This window comes from Gorilla gorilla, chromosome 11 (assembly GCF_029281585.2).
Source record: "Gorilla gorilla gorilla isolate KB3781 chromosome 11, NHGRI_mGorGor1-v2.1_pri, whole genome shotgun sequence".
NCBI classification, from domain to species: Eukaryota; Metazoa; Chordata; class Mammalia; order Primates; family Hominidae; genus Gorilla; species Gorilla gorilla.
The window spans coordinates 32,364,769-32,378,999 of NC_073235.2; the positions used below are offsets into that span (position 1 = coordinate 32,364,769).

The following is a 14,231-nucleotide window of genomic DNA, read 5'->3' on the forward strand; positions in this document are numbered from 1 at the left end:
GGAGTGATTTTTATGCTTGCACACAGATGTGTGTGCACGTGCTGTACATAAAGGGTGTGGGTGTGTGTTGCATACATGTAACGTGTGTAGTGAGTACTTGCGTCAGGGAGGCACCAGGCCCTAGGATGCAGCTGTGCAGAAGCCATGGTCCTGCCTGCAGGGAGCTGCCCACAGGCCGTGTCTGTGTGGGCCCCTGCATTGTCCCCTATGGGCCTGAGGAATGTGCAAACAGGCACAATGTCTCGTTCCTTCTGCATTCCTTGAGTTCTCTGTGCCCTGCCCCTCGTGAGTGTCCAGTCCCTGCCAGGCAAATTAAGGAACGCAGATGCTGACTGTTTTCAGTGCCCAGGAGTGTACTCTCTTCTTCCAGCACTGGCACCTCTAGGGCCTACCCCCAAGGCCATGGCCCAGGCCTGGGCCTGTCTGCCCAGTTCCTCGCCCTCCCTCTTGACCCTCTTGGGCTGCACTGTGCCCCTGCAGTCAGGCCTGAGGCCACCCTAAGCCCCCTGGACTTTTTCTGAAGCTAAAGCCAGAAGCGCCTGTCAGTGAGAGTGACCACCCAGCTCCCTCCCCACCACCACCACCGTGTGGGCAGTGCTGCCAGTGCGAGCCATGATGTGACCAGGGGAGAGGTCAGCCTGGCTCCTGCTGGGGAGGTCTAGGGTCTCCCACTGCCCACTGGCACCTGTGAACAGCAGCCTGTCCCCTGCCTCATGTCTTGCAGCATCCTGTGAGCTGCTTCTGCCCCACCTCATGGAGTGCCTAAGCCCAGCTCGTCTTCCAGCCTGGTGAGGATGAGCACGAGGTGTCTGGTGCACTGATAGGCATCAGGCTCCTCTGTGGGGCCGAGGAGGGGGAACAAGAGCCAGGTCGGGCCTGGGGACAGATGTCCCCAGGGCAGGGTCACTGCCCTTGCTCTCCTGGCATTCTCCATGAGACAACCCGAGGATGCTATAGGACATGAGGCCAGCTCTTGGTCACCCCTCATGGAGTCACTCTGACTCACTCCAGGTGTTTTTGTCTTCCCTGAGTTCCCGTGCTGCTGGACATCCCTCCCCAGTCCTGACCTGGCTCTTATTCCCCCTCCTCAGCCCCAGGGAGGAGCCTGATGGCTGTCAGTGCTGCAGATACCTTGTGCTCATCCTCATTAGGCTGGACAACAAGCTGGGCTTAGGTGCTCCATGAGGCGGGGCAGGAGCAGCTCACAGTTCCTTGGGGCCACTGCTGCCACTTTTGCGCAGGGCTGCAAGGTCACCTGGTGGCCAGCCCCTCCAAAGTGGCTTTCCTCTTCCCTTTGTCCTCCCAAAGCCACAGCACTGGGGGCTCACCCCTCATCTGCCCCAGACACCTATGTCTCCCTTCTGCTTGCACCTCAGTCCTGCCACCAGCCTAGTTGGGCCACTCCCCTCCCTGGTGGGAGCTGTCTGTCCAACCCCTCAAGGGCCTAGGCCTTTGCCTTCAAGCTTTCTTTTCTTTTCTTTTCTTTTCTTTTTTTTGAGACAGGGTCTCACTCTGTCACCCAGGCTGGAGTACAGAAGCGTAATCTTGGCTCATTGCAACCTCCACCTCCCAGGCTCAAGTGATCCTCCCACCTCAGTCTTTCTCGTAGCTGGGACTACAGGCACACGCCGCCACTCCTGGCTAATATGTGTATCTTTTGTAGAGATGGAGTTTCACTATGTTGCCCAGGCTGGTCTCGAACTCCTGAGCTCAAGCGATCTGCCCGCCTTGGCTTCGCAAAGTGCTGGGATTACAGGTGTGAGCCACCGCACCCTGTCTGCCTTCAAGCTTTTCTGTTAGGTTTTTGGTCATGAAACTCACATAGGAAAGCTGTTACCACTGCCGTTCCTGCCATAAACCCAGCTCTCTGGGATATAGAGGCTGGGGGCCCCTAGGCAGGGAGAAGGACCCTGCTCAGTCCTCAGTCAGGGGTACTTCAGCCACCTTCAGTCCTCCCCAGGCTGCCCTGCTGTGCATGGGGCAGAGGATGTGCGCAGCACCCAGCTGGGGCTGAAGAACCAACCCCTGCTTGCCCAGGCCTGGCCCAGTGGCTGAGCAGGCTGCTGTAGACCCTCCAGCACTCAGTGCCTGTGCCGGCCATCCAGCTCACCGACCCACTGTACCCAGGGCCCAGAGGACATGTACCCTTCTGGGTGGCCAGCTGTTCAGAGGCCACAGGTGCACAATGAAGCATCCACACGTCAGGGGTTCGAAGCCACACCCCATGAGAGGACACATCACCATCTTACTAGAGGAGTGCTGGGATTTGGGGGTACCAGCGAGACTTTAGATGTCTTCTGATCCCCCCTATTCTCCTGACAGTTTGGGGGAGCAAACCTGGAGACCAGCGTTTTCTAAAGAACTGGGCATGAGCAGTACACCAGGCGGATGGGCCCAGGCTGAACCTTCAGATGTGAGGGAGGCACATAGCCTCTCTGGACACATCCCTGACACTCCTCTGCACACACACACGGGCACCCACATGTGTACATAGGCACATGCATGGAAACCCCACCCACATACACACAGGTACCCATATGTATATACACACAGCGGTATCCCCTTACACAGAGGTACCTATGCCCATGCACACACAGGTACCCCTTGTGTACACACATGCACACACATGTGGCATCCACTCTGCTTTACAGTCAACAGGATGGTGACATTCAGGGTACACTCACCTATCCTTGCAAGGGGTGGCCAAGAGCTGGCCACACACAGAGAGATCAGAGCATACGAAGTCACTCCCATGGGAATACCCAGTCTCTGCACACATTCCCTCTGTGCGCCCCTCCCTGCCCTCCAGGAACTCTTCTTGCTCCAGGATTCAAAGCACTGAGCTTGTTGCCCAGAAATCTCTGCCCATGCCTGAGCGGAGTGTTTAGCCCTCTCCCCTGCAGTCTTCTTATCTCTCAGAAGGACACACTGACTGTACCTGGGCTGTCATTCTTAAGGATAGAATGAGAGCTCTTGCACAAGAGCTTTGAAACCTACAGGGTTAAGGTTGCAGGCTGTGTCGAGTGGAGGCAGAGGAAGCCCTGGACGCCTGGCTTTTCCAAAGGAACACAATGCTGCTCGGACGCTGCGGTCAGTGAAGAGGGGCCCCTCAGGGTGGATCGCTCCCACCGGAGTTTAAATCCTGCCTCCACCATCCCTGCATTCCTGCGTGATTTTATGACTGAGCAGAATCCCTGACCTTTCAGAGCCACGTTTACTCATCTGTGAAGTGGGGGCCTGCGGCCAGTCCTTGTAAGGAATCAGAGTCCCTGGCCCATCCCTCCCCAAAGCGCCGGTGCCAGGCTTTTTGGCCTCTGTATCTCTGAAACGAGGAGGTCCCGGGGCATCCCCGAGCGCCCCCATGGCCATCTGTGCCACTGGCCAGCCCAGGGCCAGGACTGCTGTGCCGGCGTGGAGATTTCCGACCCTTTCCAAGGAGGTGCCAAGGGCGCAGCGCAGCACACGCCCGAGCCGCCGCGGCCCCTCTGAGCCTCTCCAGCCCGCCGCCGCCGCCGCCGCCGCCCCCGCCCGCACAGCCGGCTTGGTTGCCAGGGTTGCCAGGGCTTGGGACCTGGGAGGCGCCGCGCGCACGGCGCCGGCTTCGCGGGAGGAGCCCCAGGCCCGCGAGCGCAGGCGCCCCGCCTCTCTCCGGGCGCTGCGGGCCACCGGCTCGGCCCTGCGCGGCGGGATCTCGGGGCCGCACGGAGCGAGAGGCCGGGCGCCATGGCGAGGGCCCCGCAGCCCCGGCGCGGCCCCGCGGCGCCCGGGAACGCCCTGCGCGCCCTGCTGCGCTGCAACCTGCCCCCCGGCGCCCAGCGCGTGGTGGTCTCCGCCGTGCTGGCGCTCCTGGTTCTCATCAACGTCGTACTGATCTTCCTGCTGGCCTTCCGCTGAGCGGCCGCGCAGGGCGCCGCGCCGGGGTGAGTGGCGCGGGCGACGGCACTCCAGCCGTTGCCACCCGCGGCCTCCGCACTGGTCGCGGAGGGAAGGCCTCCTTCCACCCCATGTGCTCACTACCAGGGCCTGGTCCGGGGGTGTCGCCGAGCGGGTGCCTGAGGGGCGTGGTGGCACATGTGTCACAGGGTCCTTCTGTCCTCTGTGCCCTGTGGGGAGTGGGGGCTGCGGGGGCGAGGGGGGAGGCCAAAATGGCGCGTCTCTGCGAGTAACCGAGGATGCGGATTCAGCTGAGGCTCGCCGGCTGCTTGTCTGGAAACGGAGTGCATGTGACCGCTGGGTGAGCGACCCGCGCTTGCATCTGTGTAGGTTGAGTCAGGTGTGTGGAAGACCCCCGGGCACCGCTGCGCATGTTACCTGCAGTTGTTTTTCCTGTTTTAGGCCTTAAAATACGTGGTGTCAGTCTTCCCACGGGCAGAGCCCCTCCTGCCCCCCTTGCACGTGGGCCCTCTGAAGCCCCCACCCCTGCTGCACAGCCTGCGGGTGTTCACAGCCGTCCCCACCCTGCACGTCTGGTAGGTGGGCAGGGTGGGGAGGGCAGTGGCGGTCACAGGGAGTAGCTGGAGGCAGAGCCTGGCAGCGTTGCCCTTCTGGAGGCTGTCAGAACCTGAGGCACAGGAGGGGATCCCGCTCCCTACCCTGGGCTGTTTTTAGTCTCAAATGTGCACCTCCATTGGGACCTTCTCCCACAATAGAACAGCCAGTTTCACAGCCCTGCTGTGTCTCAAGAGTCAGTCTCCACTCCCTGCAGGCAGAGAGGCAGCCTGGACTCCTTGCCCCTTGGGCCTGCCTGGCTTGTGTCTTGGCTCAGGTGCAGCTGTGCCTACGAGCACCAAAAAGGGCCTCTGCCCAGAAACGCACCCAGCGCAACAGCATCGGAGGTGGAGCATAACTCTGATGTCCTACAAAACTGTCTCTGACCTCACAGAGCCACATTTTGTCTTGGTGACAACACAAACAGTTCACATTCCTCCTAACTCTAAATTAGAGTACCTCCCGAGTGGGAGGCTATGCAGAAGGGGCTGACATCCTTACATTGGTGAGAGACACAGGAGGAGAGCTTGCTCACGGCACGTGTCCCTCTGCCAGGGTGGGACAAAGGCAATTAACACCTCCTCCCCTCCTCCCCAAGGTCTTCCAGGTGACTGGGCAGGACAAGTGTGGGGCTTGTCCCTAATGGTGCCTGGAAGCTGGCCTCTCTGTGAAGCCCTCCTCTTGCCCGACACCTGGTGACCTTCCCTGGCAGCTATGTGGGGGGCCACCTATGCCGGACCCAGTCCCACCTGCAGGGACAGGCAGCATAAAGGAAGGGGGAATGGGGGCACCAGGCTTCCGCTCAGGGCTCATTTAAGGGAACCTAGGGACAGAGGGTGACACCTCACCTGGTTAATATCAGGCAAGAACCTCCTGAGAAGGGAAGCAGTGGGAAAATGAGCCATGTTGAGTATGTCGGGTCACCTCCTCACAGCCTGTGTCACAGACCTCAGGTCAGGGCCATGTCACCTACAGCTCACGCTCTCACTGGTGTCCCCAGGCTGCCATGTCTGCTTCCTTCTTTCCCTGGAGCGTCATTCTTCAGGGCCTCAGCGGGGTGAGCCAGCTCCCCACCGTGGCAGGTGGGCTCCTACCATATGGTCGCCTGAGCCCTCCTGTCTCATCTCATCTGAGTGGCAGCAGCAGCTCATGATCTGGAGGCCACCTGCAGAAGGTCTTTGTGGCCGACAATGAGAGCAGTGGCCCCCTGTGGAAGCCTGCTGCCCCCAGGAATAACCCAGGGCTCTGTGCCTGGGACCCCGCGGGGGCCTCTGGAGGTCTGCAGCCCCCGCGTGGCTGCCGCGCTGTGAGGGTTCCTGGGCTCACAGGCTCATGGGTCACTCTGAGGAGAGCGTCCATCAGGACTGGAGCAGGTTTTACCCCCAGGAAAGAGAAGGTTTGTCCTTCCCTGAACTTGCTTGCTCAGGACCCCTGGAGGAAAGCACCATCCCAAGCAGGCTCTGGAGCTTCAGTGCTCCAGTGGCCAGCCCCAGCCCTCACCCTGCCCATTCAGGCAGAGGCCTCTTAGCTGGAACACAGGACTGGCCCCACTCTTGGTTTCCATGTTGAGGTGAGGATTCACACAGTGCTTAGGGAGTACCCAGTGAAGTGAAAGGAGGGCTCCTGGGATGGGAGCTCAGAGGAGGGCCTGTTTGTGACATTCCCATCCTTGACCCGCCTAGCCAGGCCCACAGCTGTGACAGCCAGTGCCAACACCTGGTCCTAGCAGGGAGGGGCGTGGACCTCACCTCCTGTGCAGCCCCAGCCCACTCCTCCTCTCCTGCCCTAAGGCCCTAGAACTGCTCATCATTCAGGGAGCAGAAACAGATCCCATGTTAGGAGAAAGCAGGGGTCAGCCCCATGGCGTGCAAGGGCTGCCTGGGAGAGGCAGGGGAGCGTCCAGTGTCTTAGTCCACACCACTCTGGAGCAAGGCACTCCGCTGGTTATTTGAGCAGAGAGAAGCATGTGAAGAATGGTCGGCTAGGTATAATGTGGTTGACTGGGTAACACTGCGTAAGAGCAGTCCTGAAGTGCCTGTCACAGAGGTAGCAGCTGCAAAACGTTTCTGCTTCTCCTAGAACTTGGGAAATGAAGAGAAGAGGTTGGACTAACTCAAACTTAGGATCACAGGGCTTGGGACCTAGAGCTCTAAGAAGGGGCATTGCTCAGCTGGTGCTGGCATCTCTGGGGCTTGGGATGGGAGCAGGGGTGCCATGAGGTTGGTTCTGCAAGTGTTGAAAAACACACAGCAAACAAGCTCCAATCACTCCAATGGCGGGGCACTGTCTACCTGGATGAAGGGGCATTGTGGTTGGTGGCTGACCTTACAGGTAATGCTCATCCACAAGAAGCCCACAGGAGGGCACCAGCCCCCAGCCCCTCCCTCCTGCAGCCTTGCAGCCCAGCCTCTCCCTCCTGCAGCCTTGCAGCCCTCAGCCTCTCCCTCCTGCAGCCTTGCAGCCCTCAGCCTCTCCCTCCTGCAGCCTTGCAGCCCTCAGCCTCTCCCTCCTGCAGCCTTGCAGCGCCCAGCCCCTCCCTCCTGCAGCCTTGCAGCCCCCAGGCCCTCCCTCCTGCAGCCTTGCAGCGCCCAGCCTCTCCCTCCTGCAGCCTTGCAGTGCCCAGCCCCTCCCTCCTGCAGCCTTGCAGTGCCCAGCCCCTCCCTCCTGCAGCCTTGCAGTGCCCAGCCCCTCCCTCCTGCAGCCTTGCAGCCCCCAGGAATTCTGGATTGGGAATGCTAACAGGGAGCAGTTGGCAGTCCCAGTGACAGGATCAGATTCTGTGGTCAGCTCACTTCCGGCTCCATCACTGAGCCTTGATAATCTAGACATGCCCAGAACACAGCCCCTGCCCCAGGAAAGCCCTGCTCCTGTCAGAGGCAGCCTTGTCAGCTCCTCTGTAAAGAAGTCAGGATCCCCTCTTCCCAGGGCTGCTGAGGGAGTGGAGACAGAGAGCAGGGAGGCCCAGGCTGCCTCCCCCACTGACCCGCCTGCCCGTGGCTCTCTCGGCAGCTCATCAGCGATGGCAGTGTGGTCTGCGCTGAAGCACTCTGGGACCATGTCACCATGGACGACCAGGAGCTGGGCTTCAAAGCTGGGGACGTCATCGAAGTGATGGATGCCACCAACAGAGAGTGGTGGTGGGGCCGGGTCGCCGATGGCGAGGGCTGGTTTCCAGCCAGCTTCGTTCGGGTATGGTTCCAAGCCCCAGCTTCTCCCAAGTTGGGCCCATAAAAAGCTACCTGGTTCTGCAGAGAAACCCAAGCCCAAAACAGCTCTGGCATCCTAGGTGCAGAGCACTGGGTGGTGGGTGTCGGGGCGCAGTGTCACAGCCTTCCTCCTCCTGGAGAGCCACTACTCCTGCTCCCATTCCTCTTCTGGTGAGCCCTCGGGGGCCAGAGAGGAGAGCAGTCGAGAAATGAGTGTGTGCAGACACTAGGCACCCCTCTGCGATACCCCCGCAACTCCAGGCGCTAGACATTTCCCAAGCCCTGAAGAGCACTGATAGGGGACTGCTCACCTCACACACAGCCCCGGGAATGGGAACCATGACTTACACCTGAAGAAGTTGAGGCACGGTCAAGTTATTAGCCCTGGAGATAGCAGAGAGGGGACCTGGATTCCATCTAAGGGGGTCTCCAGTCTTCAAGGAAGGAATCCAGGTGCAGTCTCCAAAAGGCCTGGCTCAGGGCGTCCAAGCTGAGGGCCGTCCGGCGGGGAGGTCCCAGGCCCTGGTGTTCAGATGCTCCTCCTGCCCCAGATCCCCTGGGAAACTGTCCATTCCGCACCGTAAGCCTTTCCCCAAGTTGCATGTTAGCCAGCGGGCGCGCCACCCATTCCCCTGCTTCTGCCCGCTGGGGCTGGCAGGAGCAGGCACTGGTTCAGGAACTGCAGCAAGCGCTCCAGCCTCTGTGCCGGGCACAAGCAGGGTCTAGGAAGGAGGCCAAATCAGTGTTCGGATCACACTGACGGCGGCTGCGGGCGTCGGAGTCGCCATTCCTTGGTCCAGGACTTGCGTGGGTGGCGTGGTGGGGGGAGCTGGCCGGCCAGTCCTCAGCCCTGCGCCCCGTGCACCCTTTGGGGCCTCCGAGGCCCGGTTCCCGCCGCTGCGGCGCAGGGCACGGGGCGTTGCTCCGAGGGATGCGGGGCACTGACCGGCCGCGCATGGCCTGCAGCTGAGGGTGAATCAGGACGAGCCCGCGGATGACGAGGCCCCTCGGGCCGGGAACAGCGGGGCGGAGGACGGCGGGGCGGAGGCGCAGAGCAGCAAGGACCAGATGCGGACCAACGTCATCAACGAGATCCTCAGCACTGAGCGGGACTACATCAAGCACCTGCGCGACATCTGCGAGGTGAGGCCCGGCCGGCGGGCGGTGACTGGGGACCCGGTCGGGGGAGGCCTAATCACGTCCGCCCGCAGGGCTACGTCCGGCAGTGCCGCAAGCGCGCAGACATGTTCAGCGAGGAGCAGCTGCGTACCATCTTCGGGAACATCGAGGACATCTACCGCTGCCAGAAGGCCTTCGTGAAGGCCCTGGAGCAGAGGTTCAACCGCGAGCGCCCACACCTGAGCGAGCTGGGTGCCTGCTTCCTGGAGCATGTGAGCGCGCGGCCCCCGGCCCCTACCTGGGCGCTGCGTTCACAGAGGCTGCCGCGGGCACCAGCGCGGACAGCGGGTGGCTGGTCCCAAAACCTTCCACAACGCCTGGGCCCCAGCTCCAGCCCTCTATCTGCCCCGCTGCCCGCACCCTTCAGGACAGTTTTAGGATGGTCTCTGCTTCTGTGTGGCGAAACCAAGTCAGGGAACGCTCCTGGGAGCAGAGGGCTGGGGCGTCCCCCAGGAAGGACTTGCTTTGACAGATAGGAGGGCAGAGGCCTGCTGAGCGCCGCAGGGGCTGTTCAGAGTGAGCTCTGGGGTTTCTCACACAGGGAGAATTTACAGCTTGCTTAGGCGGCAGATGCCGGCTGGCATTTACCAAGGTTCACTGGGCCGCTCTAAGTGGACACCTCCTAGCCTCACCTGGTAGAGAAGGGCCTTGTTTTGGCCCTCTTGGGCAGTCGAGCGAGGGTGAGCAGAGGATGCCTGTCCCACCCGACCCCCCTACCACCGCCGCTTTTGGCATTGTTATCCCGTCCTTGTTATCATGGATTTCACCCAGAAGGCTAGCGTGCAGCCGGGACACCTGCTCATATTCTCACCATTCCCACCCCTGTGTGTGACTCCATGTAGCTTATGCCCCAGGGAAATAGGTACACAGAGCCTGGGTCTCCCCTAGCCCCCAGCCCAGCTCCTGAAGGAAATGTAGAGGCTCTTGCCCTTCCCAGACATGCAGCTGGATTGCCTGTGGGAGCAGCAGAGAGCTCTGCTAACCTCCAGCTGTGCCCCTCAGCAAGCCGACTTCCAGATCTACTCGGAGTACTGCAATAACCACCCCAACGCCTGCGTGGAGCTCTCCCGGCTCACCAAGCTCAGCAAGTACGTGTACTTCTTCGAGGCCTGCCGGCTGCTGCAGAAGATGATTGACATCTCCCTGGATGGCTTCCTGCTGACTCCAGTGCAGAAGATCTGCAAGTACCCTCTGCAGCTGGCCGAGCTGCTCAAATACACGCACCCCCAGCACAGGTAGGAGGGCACTGAGGCAGGGAGGCAGCCCACGCCTCTGCATGCCTCCAGTCAGCCAGTTTGAGCATTAGCAGTGTGCTGGGCACTGCTGCAGGCCCTGGGGCAACACACAGAAAACTAGCCCTGTCCTGATGAGCTCCTTGCAATGGGGGAAGAGGATGCCAACAGGATATTAAGCTCTGCTCTGTGCTTGCCATTTATGGAGAAGAGAGGGGCTGTGCATCTGATAGTGAGGATGTGGTCAAAGGGCACAGCCCCAGAGGAAAGCAGCTCCACATGTGGGGGCTGCAGGGGATCCTCACCCTTTCTCTGTCTCCAGCCTGCAGCAGCCTTCCATCTCTGTTCTGCCCCAGGGACTTCAAGGATGTTGAAGCCGCCTTGCATGCCATGAAGAACGTGGCCCAGCTCATCAACGAGCGGAAGCGGAGACTTGAGAACATTGACAAGATTGCTCAGTGGCAGAGCTCCATAGAGGACTGGGAGGTGAGGGCCTGGGGGCGCAGAAAATTCCAGGAGGTCTTGGCCCCTTGCTTTAAAATCATGCTTGCCCCTGAAAAATCCAGAAGGGAGCTGAAGCAGGGAGCTGCGCTCCTGGGAGCTAGCAACAGATGCTCATGGTGTGAAAGCCTGTCCCCAGCGTGGGCTCTGGACCTTTGCTGCTGCCTACCGTAGCAGGCTTTGGCACCTGGTGGCCTCTTTTCTATGTGAAACTCCTCCCATGAGCAGCCAGCCAGCCCAGGAGAAGCCCTCAACAGAGGAAGTGTGTTCCTCAGCTGTGTTCTGTTCCTCTGCCTTCAGGGGACAGGCCAGATCCCTGTTTTAGTTCACTTCTGGGACTCCTAACAGAAGGCTGCAGGCCCAACACAGCATGACCAAAAATGCATCGCCACCCATCAGAGCCTCCTGGTTCTGTTTGTCTGACTTGCACATTTCCCTTTGCATCTGCCAGTCTTGCCTTAGAACTAATGACGATGTTCCTGTCCCCCTCCACCCACCCCCACTTGCATCTGCCAATCTGCCACCTCCTGATCTGTTCCCGAAGGCTCCCTACCCACATGGGTGCTGCCACCACCATGCACCAGCTGTCAGCGAGAGAAATGGCCTGGAAATCAATCAGTATCAGCCACAGAACATTATGAAAATACAGATTCCAGGGCCCCACCCTCTAGACACAGTGAATCAGAAGCCCTGGGGCGGGGCTGAGGAATAGGGGCAGTTGTGAGGCCCAGCCCTGGCTCAGGGCCCTCCAGAGTCACTCATCCCAAACAGGCCACCGCCAACCACTCCCAGCTGGCGTTTGCATTTTCAAGGTAGAATGAGACCAGGGCAGGGCTTAGTCTAAAAGTATGAAGCCCAAGGGTGGATGATGGACCTTCAGGTACTCAGTGCACTTAGCTGGGAAGAGGGCCTCCTTAGAGATCTCAAAGGTTGGCCTCAGAGGTGAATCCCAGACAGGCCTAATTCTTCTCTAGGGCAGCACTGTCCAATCAAACTAGTATGTGAGCCACATATGGAATCGTATGCTACGCAGTAGCCATCTTTAAAAAGGGAAAAAAACAAGTGAATTTAATTTTAATAATGTTTCATTTAACTCCAAAATAGCATTTCAACTTGTGATCAACTAAAATATCATTAATGAAATATTTTACATTATTTCATATGAAGTCTTCAAAATCAATATGTATCTTACACTGACATCACATCTAATATGGATTAGCCACACTTCCAGTGCCCAAGAGCCACCAGAGGCCACTGGTGACAGGGGGCTCCTATTTTGCAAGGACAGCCAACTCAGGCCAGACGTGCCACCTCTTCCTCCCCCTCCCACCATGGCCTGGCCAGGTAGGCACTGCAGGCAAGGCCAGGGGGAGGTGCCCCACCCACCCATGATGGGGGCAGGAAGTGGAGCCCACGGTTGGGTATGCTAGGCTCATGGTTCTCCTTGGGATCTTCCCAGGGAGAAGATCTCTTGGTCAGGAGCTCAGAACTCATCTACTCCGGGGAGCTGACTCGAGTTACGCAGCCTCAAGCCAAAAGCCAGCAGCGAATGTTCTTTCTCTTTGACCACCAGCTCATCTACTGTAAGAAGGTACCAGAGCTGCTCTGCCCTGCTGCCCCAAGTTGAGCAAGTGGAGGGAGGGGAGCTGAGGGCTGGGAGCAGCTGCCCAGAAGACAGGTGCCAGCCAGACCATACCCGGGGAGCCTGGCCAGACCCTTGGGGCTGGGATGGGGTGGCTCTCTGCAGGTGAGCCTGGTGGCCCAGGAGCAGCAGGCGGCTTTCACAGTCTGACCAGGCCGGGTGCTGTTGAGAGCATGATCTTTCCTGACCTGGCCGCTGCTTGCTCCTCAAGCTACCTCTTCTCTCCCTGCAAACCTCCACATCCCCTCTCTCCAACCCTGGAGTCCCCTGCTCTAGCCACCTCCCAGCTTCCTCTACGCTGCCGGCTTCTGCTCCTCTTTCAAAACATGGCCCAGTGGCCTCATGTCCATGAAGCCCTCCTTGTCCACGGGTGCTCTTTCCTACGTGTGGTGTGAGCCACTGTCTTAGTCTCCCCACCTCAAAGACAGGGCCAACCCCGGGCTAGTCAGTACCTGCAAAATAAAGGAGCAAGGCCTCTCCGCTCATGGCTCAGCATGTCTGTGGGCTGCAGAAGGCACGCTCTGCCCTCAGGATCTCACTGTCTGCTGGGGAGGTGGAGGCATCACCAGCAGCCCCTCCTATGGCTGGGGAGAGGAGGTGGGAGCAGCCAGGAAATGGTCAGGGGAGCGGTTCAGCAGCCAGGGCTGAGGCCAGCATCTGGCAGGACCTGCTCCGCCGCGACGTGTTGTACTACAAGGGCCGGCTGGACATGGACGGCCTGGAGGTGGTGGACCTGGAGGACGGGAAGGACAGAGACCTCCATGTGAGCATCAAGAACGCCTTCCGGCTGCACTGTGGCGCCACAGGGGACAGCCACCTGCTGTGCACCAAGAAGCCCGAGCAGAAGCAGCGCTGGCTCAAGGCCTTTGCCAGGGAGAGGGAGCAGGTGCAGCTGGACCAGGAGACAGGTTCGAGACCCTGCTGGGCCTTGCCCCGCCCCCAGGGCCCACCCGGCGCTCCCGCCTGCCTGGCCGCCTGCCGGTCAGGAGAGCGCCGCTCAGCCCTCTCAGGTTGCAGGGTGTAGCAAGGCTCCAGGCACCTCTAGGTCCCAGTCATGAGCATAAGGCTTTGCCTTCATCACCTCAATGGCAGGGTTACCTGACCGCATCCCATGATACGGTTTGTCAGAGTTCAGCCCCAAGGCATGGGTCTACTGACTTTTGGGGAGTTGCTTCACTACACGCGCTCACATGTGCACACACTCCATAGGACGGGGTCCTCTGCTTAGTGCCCTGGGTTGCTGGGACCTGGGGGACCCCTTTCCAGCCAGCAAAAGCCCTGGGAGAGCCTTGGAGTGGGCTGTGGGTACTGGCCTCAGAAGCCTCCCCTGCCCCATGCACGCAGACGTCTCCCCACTACACCTTCCCTCCTGTCCACGGGCCCCCACATTACCCGCCACAGTGACCAGGTCGGCTCTTGGTCTGGGAAGGAGCCTCCACTGCAGTGGAAAAGACACTAGACATGGAGTGAGGGTGAGAGATGGGCGGGCAGAGGAAGGACTCGGGGATCTTCATTTTCTGCCAGGAGCCCCAGGACAGGACACCAGAGCATGCCCTCTGCCCTGGTTGGCCAAGGAAAGCTGACTGTGCAGAATGGGCAACAGTCCCCGCTGTGGCCAGTACTGAGTCCCCAGTACATGATGAGACCCTGGGCACCAGGAAGGTGCAGGTGTGCAGAGAACTGCACCTGGGGCCAGGAAGTGGGGCAGCGCCCTCACCTGTGCCCCTTCCTCAGGCTTCTCCATCACTGAACTGCAGAGGAAGCAGGCCATGCTGAATGTCAGCAAGCAGCAGGTCACAGGGAAGCCCAAAGGTAGGCGGACAGCAGCCCCACCTCCTCGGCTGCCCGGTCCTTACCCTGCTGACATTCCCTTCTCTGAACCACAAAGCCAAGCCAGCTAGCCACCAGGCCTGAGGGGGGCCCACTGCCCTTTGCAGCTGTTTGTTCCCAAAGGAACCACTGGGGCCACTGGGGAAGCTTGGG

At 60.0% G+C, this 14,231-nt stretch overlaps 2 protein-coding genes across 4 annotated transcripts in view; both read left to right on the forward strand.

Annotated features, from left to right (window-relative positions):
- Positions 1–14,231, forward strand: part of ARHGEF4 (Rho guanine nucleotide exchange factor 4) — a 207,709-nt gene that overhangs the window by 191,846 nt on the left and 1,632 nt on the right. For 2 of the 3 annotated variants that reach the window (XM_031008717.3, XM_055380702.2), the window contains 8 exons: positions 7,498–7,677; positions 8,661–8,837; positions 8,906–9,085; positions 9,876–10,108; positions 10,462–10,591; positions 12,066–12,197; positions 12,913–13,156; positions 13,983–14,060. In XM_031008717.3, the coding sequence (XP_030864577.2) occupies positions 7,498–7,677; positions 8,661–8,837; positions 8,906–9,085; positions 9,876–10,108; positions 10,462–10,591; positions 12,066–12,197; positions 12,913–13,156; positions 13,983–14,060 (1,354 nt within the window). The remainder of the gene's footprint in view (positions 1–7,497; positions 7,678–8,660; positions 8,838–8,905; positions 9,086–9,875; positions 10,109–10,461; positions 10,592–12,065; positions 12,198–12,912; positions 13,157–13,982; positions 14,061–14,231) is intronic. The other variant, XM_031008718.3, reaches the window with a different exon arrangement.
- Positions 3,724–3,894, forward strand: SMIM39 (small integral membrane protein 39). The gene has a single exon (XM_055380752.1). It carries the CDS (start codon positions 3,724–3,726, stop codon positions 3,892–3,894), a length of 171 nt encoding a protein of 56 aa, XP_055236727.1.